The sequence below is a fragment of the Corvus kubaryi genome, unplaced genomic scaffold, assembly GCF_017639235.1.
Source record: "Corvus kubaryi isolate FWS band 111438036 unplaced genomic scaffold, C.kubaryi_AGA036_p1.0 37285, whole genome shotgun sequence".
Lineage (NCBI taxonomy): Eukaryota > Metazoa > Chordata > Aves > Passeriformes > Corvidae > Corvus > Corvus kubaryi.
In genome coordinates this window covers 2,578,347-2,591,527 of record NW_024581089.1, presented here as the reverse complement: position 1 = coordinate 2,591,527, position 13,181 = coordinate 2,578,347, and the positions used below count along the sequence as shown (strand labels likewise).

At 44.0% G+C, this 13,181-nt stretch overlaps 1 protein-coding gene across 3 annotated transcripts in view; it reads left to right on the top strand.

Moving 5' to 3' along the window:
* The window catches only part of SLC6A11 (solute carrier family 6 member 11), an 86,519-nt gene that overhangs the window by 56,909 nt on the left and 16,429 nt on the right, over positions 1–13,181 (top strand). For all 3 annotated transcript variants that reach the window (XM_042026739.1, XM_042026742.1, XM_042026741.1), the window contains exon 8: positions 12,162–12,265. In XM_042026739.1, the coding sequence (XP_041882673.1) occupies positions 12,162–12,265 (104 nt within the window). The remainder of the gene's footprint in view (positions 1–12,161; positions 12,266–13,181) is intronic.

The following is a 13,181-nucleotide window of genomic DNA, read 5'->3' as shown; positions in this document are numbered from 1 at the left end:
GTGACAATTTATCCAAGGGGAGAGTCTCTGTATAAGTTTATTTTTCCATATTGTCTCCAACTCCCACTGCCACCTTCAGGGATCCTTTGGCAGTCAGGGAATTGTTTTGTTCTCTGAGGGATTTCTGAGGGGAACAAAGCTCTAATGAACACAGTTAAGTTTTGGTGAGACAAACTTTGATTTGCTGCTTAGGAAATTTAAATCGATTCCTGCAGGCTGTTTTTTATTTAGATGATAATTTTAATACACACATTTTATTGTTTTGCTAACCTATGACACAAACCAATTCAATTTTAGTCTTTATAATGTAAGGGATGAGTTTGGTTTTTTTTTAATTTTTACTTTGCATATTGTGTCCTCAAGCCCATAATTTGCCAAATGCTGCATTAGAGTAGCAGAATATATATATATATATATATAAACTCTTCACATATTTAATTTAGCTTGAGAAATATTTCTGTAAGGGAAAGAAGCTGATAAAGCAGTCTTTTAGTTGCATTTCTTGTTTTCATGAATTCCAATTCTGTAAAATCTAGCAAGGTAAAATCCAGGCTCCTGGAAACTGATAGGAGAATTTCCTTTGAGTTTTGTGCCCCAACATTGCAGAAGCTTCACCTGTTTGAAATGCAAAAATGTGAAAATTTTAAGCCTTCAGTAGTGAGGCAGCAGATTCTTTCTCTTCTGAGCATCCTTTCCTTCTTCTATTTTTTAAAACTGCACAGTGCTAAGTGTAGGTTTATCTTAAACAGAGAAATTTGCACATGATGAATTAGACATTAAAGATGTTCAGGGTGAAATTTGGAGCTCGAGTAGAACCTTCAGGACTTGAAGCAGTCTGGGATCTTCAGGACTCGCTGAAAATCACTGGGGCTTCCTGAAGAGCAGGAAAAACCCTGGTGGAGTGGTTTTCACTCCCCATATAAGCAACAGAGAGAAAACAGGCTCCTCTGAAGGGAGGCAACTGCAATGTTTTGGGGAAAAAACAATGCTTTTGATGTGTGACCCTCTTTGGTGGTGCACATGGTTCGTTCTGCAGGCAGGAGTTCCATGTTCCCAAAATAAACTGATCCTCTGGGAGGATCTCTTGGTATCAGATATTTATACAAGGCTGAGGCTGTTTTCAATAAAAGGAAGAACTTAAATCAAAACATCCTCATGCTTCTATAGCTCTATTTTCTTCTGTTTTGAACTGTTCCTTTTGGATCCTTTGTTAGAAGTTCAGCTCATAGATAAGTATTCTTCAAGTGGCTTAAAAAGAATTCTGGAAGGTTATTATTTTTAAAGAAAGATTAAATAACGTTTCACCTGATGTTATACAACCCAAGTAGAGCTTCCTCTTCATTTCTGAGTGAAGTCTTTGCATAATGATTCGTAACCAAAACATTTCCCCTTTGCAAAGAATTCAAACATCACGGCTGAGTGCCGTGTCTGCCATCTCCACTGTTCCTCAGGCTCCAAGGATGCTGAAGGACAAACTAAAGAGAGTAAGAGGAGTTAATAAAAAGCCATTGGAGAAGGGTTTTTGTCACTGGGATATTACAATTGGGCAGATCTGTAATAAAAATTGGATGTCTTGAAGGGATCAAGTAGGTGAGAGGAGCTGGAACCCCACTACCTTTGCTAAATCTCCTCTCTCCCCCTGAAAGCCGGAAAGCCAAACCCACCCCAGAGCCCTGCTTTCTGGCAAATGTCACACAATTAGAATATTTGAAGAAAAAAGACTTTAAGACCATCTTGGTTTGGATTCAGAGCAGTGCAGGAATTAATCAGGGTCACCTCTGCCATCAATGCCTCGATGCAGTTGAGTGTAAATAGTTTGGAACTCCTGTGAGTGCATTATGGTGGATGTGGGAGCTGCCAAATCTCTCATCCTGAGAGCACTCGTTGGTAGTGTTTCAGTAAAGTGGAACATTAATCAACATCCTCATTTTAAAAATTAGTTGCCTGCCCTTCCTGCATTTATTTTAAAAAATGGAGCATCTTTATTTATCACTTATAGGAAATGACATTAACAGGCCGCCTAAAAGACCTGGTAAATCCTGGTGTCTCTGGGACACTGGAAATATATGAAATATACACAGAAATACATGAAATATGAAAAGAGAAAGGAAGGACATGGTTATTCTTTGTACTTTTTCCATATCGTGCACGGAAGGAAAAAGAAATGCTTTTATTTCCAAATGCCTGAGGCTTGATAGAGTGAAAATGTAGGAGGAGGCAGAACTTTTGATGCTTTTAAGGAAGAGGGCTCCTCAGCAAACTGGACCATGGGGATGCTCAGCAGTCAGTGGTTTTATCTTCCCAGAGGGTGGGATGATTTTCCCCAGAACTCACAGGAACATCCCAGAGGAACAATGCAGAGCATCCTCCTGCCCTGAACCTGTGCACCTGAAACAAGTCAGTGAAGAAAAAGGTGCTGCTCCCCAGAGATATTGGGATTTAATGATGCTTTGCCTCTTCTCCATACTTTTAAAGAGAGATATGGTGATTAAATATCGATACCTTTCTAAAAATATTTCCAGCTTGCCATATTCCCAAATTTAAGCTCCCAATCCACTGAAGACAATTTTATTTTCCTATACCTCAGACACAAAAGAACTGTTACAGATGCCATTTCCCCCCCCCCCCCAAAATCATGTTATGATAAGGATATAAATGTTTTTATATGAACTATATCTCCAGAATACTCTGTGTACCTTATACTGTCAGGCATTTCCTTACCATGTGCTCCAGAACTGAATTAATGGAAAGCTGATACCTATTTCAAGGGATTTGGAACCTGCCTTCAGAGAATGTTGTCAGGGAAGTGACTCCAAAGCCTCTGGCCTCTTCCCTGTCTCCTGTTGTGCCAGGCTGAGTGAGGTAACTTTGAGGATGAAAACTGATAAGGCCAGAATCAAAGAGAATCTCACTCTTAGGAGACTGAAACTGCAGTTTGGAAACCAAAGGCAATTTTTGGATCTCTCAGAACCCTGCTCTGGGTTGGGTTGCTGCCCTTCCCACAGCCACTCATCCTTGCTCTCTGGAGGGAGCATTCCAGCCCCAGTTTCCTCAGCCAGCACTCTGCAGTGGAGAGGGACTTTTTGGATAAAGTTTATTTCTTTTTTTTAACCCATGCACAATCACAGAGTGGTTGGGGTCGGAAGGGATCCTCTAGATCATCCAGTGCCAGCCCTGCCCTGGGCAGGGACACCTTCCACTGTCCCAGGCTGCTCCCGGCCCCAATGTCCAGCCTGGCCTTGGGCACTGCCAGGGATCCAGGGGCAGCCACAGCTGCTCTGGGCACCCTGTGCCAGGGCCTGCCCACCCTCCCAGGGAAGGATTTCATGTCCCCTCCTCTCTGTGAACACTCTCATGGTTTACACGGTTGTATATTCTCTGTACCTCGTACTGTCAGGCCTCTCCTTACCATATCTTCCAGAAGTAAAGCAGTGGAAAACTGGTACATGGTTCAAAAGATTGGCATCCTGCCCTCAGAAAATGCTGACAGGGAAGTGAATCCAAAGTCTCTGGTCTCTTCCCTGTCTCCTGTTGTGGCTGCTCCTCTTGGAATCACACCAAGGCAACCAAGATACCCCCTAAACTTCGGATTAAGGAGTGCAGGAAAGCAAACCAGTCTCATAACAAACACTATTTCCCTCATGAAAAGAAGCGAGAGGCAGGCAAAGAATTCCTTCTATACACCCCTGAAGGACCCTCAGCATGCTTTGCTCCAGCACCTGACTTTCCACGTTGGATGCTGCCACAGGAACAAGCAACTGGTGTGGCTCCGGTGCTGAGGAAGGTCCTGTCCCATTTTAACTGGGTGGTACTTGGCTGACAACAGCCCCTGGGGAAATTAGCATCTCAATATCTGTAAAGTGATCCCAGCTATAGTGTCGGGCTCCAAAGGCAGCAATGAATAAACAAAACTCCGAGTATTTAGGTCCTGCTTCTCCCGAGTTTCCATTCTCCCAATGAATATACCGCATTCAACCCTCTGGAAGTGACATTAGCAGAAGGTAGGAGAGAGACTGCCTAGCAACCCACAGAAATCCCAAAGAGAGGTGGAAAGGAAGTGATTTTCATGTAATTATTCACCCCTACAAAAGCTGTTGTCAGGTAGACACTAGAAACATAGCTGTTTTATTCTTCCCCTAACCTACTTTGAATCTTTTGAGAATCACTACCATCAAAGAGAGGGAAAAAGAGCTTAATTCAGCCATTTTCTGCCTGGCCGTTTAAGTGGTGTTTTCCTGCTCTAATGAAGGCTCTGCTTTCAGAAGCTGTGTTGTTTAGAAAGCCCTGGGTAGTAAACTTCAGAAACAAACTCACTCCTGGGTCCAAAACGCACCATTTTTGTTGCTGCTCCCCCACAATGCACAGTTCATATTTTGTTTGGGTTTAGTTCCCCACCTAATGGCATTTCCCACTGAGTCGAGAGATAATTTTTTTTTTCCAAGAAGGCATTTGGGGACAGGGGACAGGGGCCAAAAAGCTTATTTATTTTAGGTAACGTGCTTGGTGCCAGGTTGCTTGGATCCAGTGGGTTTTTTCCTTTATTTTCTTCAGCCAAGCACTCCAGCTTTGCCCTCAGCCACGACTTCTTGTAGCTGAGGCTGCTTGGAGATAACTGAGGGATATTTTTGTGCTGTTCTTGCCGTCTGGATGAGCCTGGAGGAGCTGAGCATCACTTGTCCAACATCACACCAACCACTTTTACATCAATGACTGTCAGAAGCGTTGCCACTTCAAGCAGCCTGAGGCGCGTCTTCAGTGCCTAGTCTGACTTACATCCTTATTTTTCTACAGTCGCACTGCTAGCATAGGTTCAATAAATGCAGAGAGGATAACAGGCATTGAAAGCTTGCTTTTAAAGGGCTGTAGTCACTGGAAAAGAAGTATATCAGCAGTAAGTTGTATCACTGCTGCAAGTGTGTTTGTTGAGGCAGCGACATCCAGAGTCGTTTGTTGTGAAGAGCATCCTAAAAATTCTCAGAGCTTTAAGCAGCATCTGTAGCTAAAGCAATATTCTGCTTTAAAATTGTATTCTTGAAGTCTGTTTTGCTCACTGGGTCTTCCAAGATTCTACTTCCAAGTGGAAAGCTGTATTTTTGTACTCAGCAAAAAGATTTTCGTCAGGACCCCAGGGATTAACTGGTTTAATTTTGTGAAATAACTTCTTTTTGGTCTGATTGCTAAACACAGAATGTCTTTTAAATTGACTCTGTTGAGAAGATTTGTAGCTTGTTTTTAACCAAACATATACCAAGGCTATTTTCTAGTCAAATATGAAAAACTGTACAGGTGCAATAACTGTGTTGACAATGTGGGAAAATTAAGATGATAAAGTTTATTCTTCCCTGTTTGATTTTGCCTGCAGAATTGATAGGAAGAAGATAAAATCAGTGCACTGCTAGTCAGGGAACAGCAGCATGCGTGCAAGGAATGGATTTGTTCACTTTGAACGTCTGCATCCTCCAAGTGTTTGGGTTGTTTTGCAAATGGAACAGAACCTTGACCTCTGCATTCCGTGTTTTGGCAGCTGCACAGCCCAGACATTCAGCTGATTTCTGTGTTCGCTGCTATTCAAGAAAAAATTTCACTTGATTGCAAGAGAGTGACTAGAGAGTGAATGCAAACTGGTTGGTTTTATTGTTCCTGCCTCTGCACAGAGGCTTGGGTTGGTGGCAGTGAATTGTGTTTTGCACCTTGTGCAGCAGAATCCGAAGGTGCTGCACGTTCCTGCTCAGCGGGGCCTGGGCAGATGTGGTGCCTCAGCCTCCTCTCCATCCATTCCACAAAGCGTTCTGCACTGAAAATACCCAGGCTGCATCTCTGTCTGCCTTTGGGAGGGGCTGTCACATGAATATATAACATTTTTCAACTTGAGGAACATGGGAAGTGTCAAAAGAAGCAGCCAGGTGTAGATCTGTTGCCTTCCTCCTGGTACGTGCAGCCTATTTCTCATCCCATGCTCCCTCCTGCTGCCACACCAACAGAGGAGGCTGTGATGTGGTTGAATGTTCTTCATAATGAAAAAGCCAGGAAAAAAATCACTTTATTGGAATATGATCAGAGATAAAATGCTCAGTCCTCCACTACTGCCTACGTTAGCATTATTCCTGGAAATACATTTACATATAGACATAAAGATGGGATTCGTAGCAGAGGAGTGTAATAAAATGCAATTTAGGGAATGATTCTTTTCACTGCACATTACCCTGGTGCTGTGAAGGCACTCTGCAAGCAGCAGAATAACTTTTAGCTTCCTGGTGTCACCAAAAGTTCATCTTGGGGCTAAAATTGTCCTTTATTGGAGAGAGCTGGGATCTAGGGCTGGGAAAAGGAGTGTTGCAAATAGACAATGGTAAACTCTCTGTGTGGGGAGCTTCAGCAAGGTCAGAACGTCCTGGTGGGATCTGTTTCTCCGTATGGGTGAACCCTGAGCTGCGTGTGAAGCCTCACACAGCACGAGCACCTCGTGTTTGCTGTGGGGTGACAACAGAAATCCCCCCTGGTTTTCAATCCCAGCTCCTCCCAGTCAGGTGCTCCAGCTGGGCACTGAAAGCAGCTGGAATGATCCACTGAGAGAAAAGAACTTCCCAGGATATTGGAGATGAAAGCAAAGGGTGAAATTGGGACTTTGACTTCTTCCCAAACCTATTAGAAACTGCATTTTTTTTATCCTGGCTTTTTTTATCAGTTATTTTGCGCTTTCCTATAGTTTATGTCAGAAATTATTCTGAGCTGTTGCGGCAGTGCTCGAGCCACTCTGACCTCATTCCAGAGGACAGGAAGGAAGCCTTTGTTAGGAAGAGGTCTGGCAGGTACTTTTGAAATGCTCTGATTCTCCAAAAGCTTCATTAGTGCTCATAATTAAACCTGGTGCTAATTGCCCCATGTCTGATGGGGTCACTCTTTAAGTGCAGGTGTTGCTTCAAGGTCAAGACCTCACATTCTGATGGTTTCTTACAGTCCTGTCATACCTAAACCTATCTGGCAACAGGTTCTTTTATTCAGGCATTTGTGATACAATTCTGCAACTCTACTTGAAATTTCATTTATTATCTCCTGACAGCACAGGCTTTATTTTTCAAATTCTCATTTGAAACTGAAGGCAGTCTGCTTTTTAAAATACAAACACTGCTGAGATTCATCAAAAAGTAATGAGTAATTGAAATTAAAAGAAAACCTGGAGTGATTGCTCATTCTCTGATAACAAAATGGGAAATAAATGACTGCCAGCATTTGGAACATCGTGTTTTAAAGAGCAGGCACAGCTTTTAAGTGGTCTGGGAGCTCTCCCATATCTCAGACAGTGTTTCATGATGGGGTTGTCATTAACCACTCTGGAATTAGGGATGCTTTGAGCTTTGGTGTTCAAGCTCACTGTTAAGAATGAGAAAGAAAAAAAAAAATGGATATTTATGATGCTACACCCATGGGATGCAGATTCCAGCCAGTGTGAAATTAATGCCCTTGGTTTTGACAGGAATACTCAAAGGAAGCAAACAGAGCTGTGTGGGCTGTAGGAAAAGCCAGGGCCAGACAGAAAAGCAATATATTCCTGTTATTTACTGGGGGAATCCTCCCGGTGCTCCGTTGCTGTTCCTATTTACGTGGGGACACTGGGATGTGGCAGCTCCTTCAGCTCAGCCCTTGCATTGAAGCCCCGAGCTGCCACCTGAGCCCCTGGGGTGTAAAATGAGCCCTCTCCAGTGACAACAGAATGTATTTTCTTTTTTTAAAAAACCCTTCCCATCTTTTAGGAGGATCAGACTGAAAACAGCTGCCTGATCTTCCCACGTTCCCCAGACATGGAACAGTTTTACACCTTTTGGGTTATTCAGCTGTTTGTCATGGCTCTAAAAGCTCATGGAAGTGCCAGCTAAAGTCAGTGTGTCCTGGGAGAGGCTTCCTGCATTCACGGGAGGGTTTCATAACAGCTGCATATCCAAAATATATCCAGAGAGCACAGGAAGTAAAGGGAAGGTACAAAGTTAGAAACCCCTGGAATTCAGAGCTATTCCTTCAGGTGAGCACCATTGTTTTTCATTCCATGCATTATGAAAATAATCAACACCAACACGTCACAGGTTTTCCCCCAGGTCTCTGCTTTGTTCAGGCACTAAGCTCATCTCAGGACAGTTATGCAATATTTTGTTTTATCCCTCTCACTCCTTGCTTGGCCCTCTAAATTCACTGCATGGGGCTTGAGCATCACCAAAAAAAAATGGCACAGCCTTGCAAAAGGACTTATTTCTGCACTGGTCATGTGCTGCAGAAACATGGGTTATTTTATTTTCAGTATGTGGCATGAGCCCATCCTACTGACAGAAAGACATTTATATTGAGACTGAAATGAGGGGCTGCCACTCTTTTGGGGATTTTCAGTTTGAAATTGGGGTTTTTTAGTTGTTCAAGAAGTGACTTTAATTCACTTTATCTGCAACAGTTAGTGCCCAGTCACTTTGTCCTTCACTTTGGACACCCATTAGAGGATAGCCAAGTTAAGAAACACGTGAGAAAAAGTTGCCTGAAGTGATTTATGGACATAACATCCCTTAGAAACTTTATAGCAGGGACATGAAAAGGACCTAATTCTCCAGAGCAGGGTTCTGTTGTCTGCACTACAGCACATCCCCCTTCTTTCTTCCTTATCCTGCTTTCACTGCAGGAGCTACAAAGGAGGCAAGGCATCCTCCAGACAGCAGCATCCTGTGTTTGTCCAGCTCAATTCATCTCCCTGGGCACAGAAAGCACTCATGGAAGTGAAGATTGTGTCCTGCACCTGCCACAAGAAGGCCAAGTTAAGGTTACCCAGACAGACTTAAAGTGTGGGTATGGCCAGCTTTTGAGAGCTGGACTTTGCCAAGCAGCACTTTCCATTTTTAGTAGAAAATGCTCCTGTTTATTGTTTTGTGGGATTGTTTGTACCAACAGGAGTTATCAGCTGAGGCTGCTGTGTGAGAGCTCATGGTGTGAGGCAGGAAAGCTGTTGCTGGAATGTGGGAATGCCCTGGAGTGGGGATCAGGGCTCTGCTTTCCCTTCCCACTCACAAGATGGGAAGATTCACAGCCTCTCACCCTCCTGCCTCATTCCTGCTGGGAGAAAGCAGGGATGCTGTGGAGTTACATCCCCTTCTCCTTTTGGGAACAGAGCTCATCACAGGGGCTTGGGGAAGGCACTGATTCCTGTCCAGGAAGGAGCTGGAGCAGTGGCTGTGCTGTGTGCTCAGCACTCCACCTGGCTGGAGGATAAAACTGTAACGGGGGAAAAAAGCACAACACAGGAGATACAAAGGTCCTGTCCTTTGGCACTGGGATTTTTCAAATATTAGGGTCAGTTACCAAAGGTTTTGTACTTTAATTTTAATCTTGTTTGGCATGGAAACATTTTACATGTGATTAAAAAAGCTGACAAAGGCTTAGCTCCATCCTTTAAAGTAGGAGCTGGTAGAAACTATAAAACAGTTCCAATCCCAAGTGTGTGAGTGCTAAATTGAATTAATTAGCAGTGACCAAAGGGTTTTCAAGGTGCACAGTTCATAAAGCACAGACAGGGTGTTCTCTGGTCCAGGTCCTTTCCTCTGGACTTTACTCATTCCAGAAAAGTATTGAGCTGTGTCACCTTTCAGACAAATGTCCTCTTTAGTCCCAGCTGCTGCCCCAGGGTTGCTGGCAGTGTCCTCTGTGTCCCTGCCCTTCAGAATGTCATTGTTCTGCAGAACTGTGCTACCTTCATTCCATGGGAAAGCTTCTGGTCTAAGGCAGACTCAGCGTTCTCAGAAATAACCCATAATGGTTTTGTGGCCGTGGGCTGGGTGGGTGGCACCTGGATGGCACCTGGATGTGGGATTGGTGTCTACAAGGGCCCATCTGTGCCCACCACAAGTGGGAATGAGAACAATTCCCCTGAGGTGCATTTTGTGAATGGCTAAACTGGGGTCACATAGACTCATAAACAATGTGGGGAGCTCACCAGATTCCCCAGCCATGACCTGAGCACTGCAGTCCAAGGATAGATGTCAAATGGTTCCTCACTGTTGGAGCAAGGAGATGGAGAACTGATCTGAAATGTCACCTGCATGGCTTTGGAAGTGTTGGCATGTCTGGCAAAAATCCAGCTCTTGTGTTTTTTCAGCTACCAGCAATCTAATCTACCTGGGAGTTCTAAATTTATGTTCCTTTTGCCACTTTGCTGATCACTTTTTGCCATTTTAGAAACCTGAACAAATTAAATGTCCCTGGTCCTCTGAGTGTACAACCCAAAAGAGGCTATACTGATTGTATTATTCCATTCAGCAGATAAAATTGCTCTCCATTCCTGTTTAAACATCAGCCCTAAGTTCTGGGGGAATTTCCAGACTGATGCCATAGAGTGCAACAAAAACTCTCTTCAGTCTGATTCCAGTTTTACAGAATATGTGAATATTTCTGTGCAGATGTTTCTCATAAAGTGTGTGTCACTTTTTAGGCTGATTCACCGTGGGCTGCCACAGTCTTTGTTTTCTCTGAAGGAAATAGCATCACTTGTGGCCAGAGTTTGATCTGCTTTTCTGTCTGGGAACACAGGACCTCCAGAGGGATTTGCTCTCTGCTCCTCTGCTCGAGCAGCTCTGGAGCTCCTCCCTTCCAGCGCAGCTCTCGTTTGCCCCCACTTCCACCAGGACTGGCATTCCAAGGAATAATCAGCCTCGTGGGAGCTGTGCCAGCAGGAAGGGCTGTTGCTCCTCTGAGTGCTCTACCCTCCCCTGCAACTGTGGAAGGGCAGGAAGGGAAGGATCTGTGTGCTGATCCAGTTTCCCAGCTTTTGCCTGGGCCCCAGAAGATGGTGCATTTTCAGCTGACCCATGCTCCTTCCAGCTTTTTGGGAGCTTCCAGTCTTGTTAAAGAGCCTGTCTGTCAAAAGCCTCTCCGTGTGCAGCTTTTCCTCAGCGATGGTGCAGCTCTGCGATGAAACCAGCTGTGTCTTATTCAGGGTGACAGCAGTGAAACCCTTTAAGCCACTGATGTAAATCAAATGTGATCTTAATGTTATTTCTAAACAGAAACACTCAACAGCTCCAGAGAGCAAGGTCTCACTTGATCACATGTTAAACAAGCACATCCCCTTCGTGTGTTCAGGAGGGTTTGATGGCTGTTGATAGTCCTGAAATCCTTCCCTGTGTTCCCTCTTCCCTGGCTCCAACCTCGGCAGGGAATGGCCTCACAGCCACTGCCTCTGGTTAGCAGTCAGGGTTTGGTGCTTTGATTGCTCTGCTTTAACAAAGAACTTCAAGAGATCATTTTTCCCAGGAAAACAGGAGCAGGATTTTACTGTATTGGAAATCATAATGCAGCTGTGTGGGTTTGGGTTCTCCACATCACTCCCTTGGAAAAGCCAAGGCTTCAAGGGGTACCTTCAGCTCCAGTGGGAACACACCCACACTGGTCAAGTGAAATAAATTGCTTTATTGCAACACTTTTAAAGCAAGGTGAACCTACCCGTTAATATTCTGAGGTTGCTGTGAGAAGAATCTCACTGTGTCAACTCACTCTTTCTTCTTCTTTTCTCTGATTTAGAATTAAGTGTTTGCATCACTGTAGGATGTAAATGTTCCCACAATGATATTACAAAGCTACTGACTCGTTGAGCTCCACAGAGCCTTTTCTTGATTGTATGGTGACCAGCACCATAACTTTGTACTTGTTGGATCCATTGACTATTGCTAAAAAATCCTTTCCCTGGATAACTGATCCTTTCTTTCCCCAGCTTAATTTATGTGCTATCTAGGAGTGGCTCATTTTGCCTTTAGAGCATTTATTCACACTGAGTTTTTAAGTTTGAATGAATAACAATCCTACTGGAGTGAGATAAATGCAGATGATTTTATTTAGGCTGCAGTTACTGACACCATATAAAAGCCATTAAAGAATTTAATGGGTGAGGTTCTCTAGGAATTTTTACTTTAGGCTGAGCCTGTAAAGATCAGCTGAGCTACTCCTCGTTTACACCCTTGGGATGGGGAGGGGGATTTCACTCTCAGCATGTTTTTCTTTTGAGGTTGTGATTTGTGAAAGGTTTGCCAGACTCTGTTGACCTGCAGAGCCTCCTCTGTGGATTTGCAGCCGATATTTGGCACGAGGGTGACTTCTCCTGGCTGCTTTCTGAAGCCCTCCCTGTTCTCTGTCTGCAGGTGTGGGTGGATGCTGGCACACAGATCTTTTTCTCCTACGCCATCTGCTTGGGGTGCCTGACAGCCCTGGGGAGCTACAACAACTACAACAACAACTGCTACAGGTAACACCTGCCATGCTGCAGTTCTGCTTTTGGGGGGCAATTTGCAGGGGTGGAAGTGTCCATGCACTGAGCTTCACTTGGAATCCCTTCTCTTTTCCTTTTTCCATGGATAACCATAAGCCCACGCACGTGTTTTCATAGGACAGAGACCTGTAATGTTTCTTGGTACTGCCCCAGAGGAACTCTGCTCCAAAATGTGGTGTTTTCATCCCTTTTTGGGCATATCTGACCCTTGCACAGCCCCTCAGTATGCACAGGGATACAAATCTCATGCAAAAATACAGAATTTCAGACAGGTATAATTGCATGTGTGCGCATTATTTAAGCTGCTCTTTAAAAAAATACTACCAAAAAATTGTCATTAAAAATCACCTCAGTTTGGTCCACGCCCTGACTGTCACTTTTCCCCATTTTTGGGGGAAGTTTGCAGGCCCTAGCCCAGAGGGAATGGGCAGCACTTCATGGCTTATCTCTATATTCCCAAGGAGGGAATTGCTGATGACTTCAGGAGGTTTTAATCTCCCCTGAATCAATGCCCAAAGGATATGACTTGCACAAAATCCTCATTTCATGGTACTGGTGTGGGCAGCAAGATGAGCTTTACTCTTTTCTTCTGGAATCCATGGTTATTGAATCAGATTTCCTACAATTCCTACAAGGACAGTTTGGTTGTAGTGACTCCATTAAGATCTCCAGGTGGAGAATTAAAATTTCATGTTTCTGTAAAGGAAATAACACAGTCCAAAAGTGAAAGAACCCCAAAAAACCATCCCCAAACCTCCCAAAAATATTTAACTCTAAATTACAGTTTTACTTGGACAGCTCAGGAGGCAGTTTTAGGAAATGCCTCCTTCTTTCCATGTCTGAACAAGACAAAATCTTCTCCTGCAGAAAGGGATGTGAGTCCCCTACAACC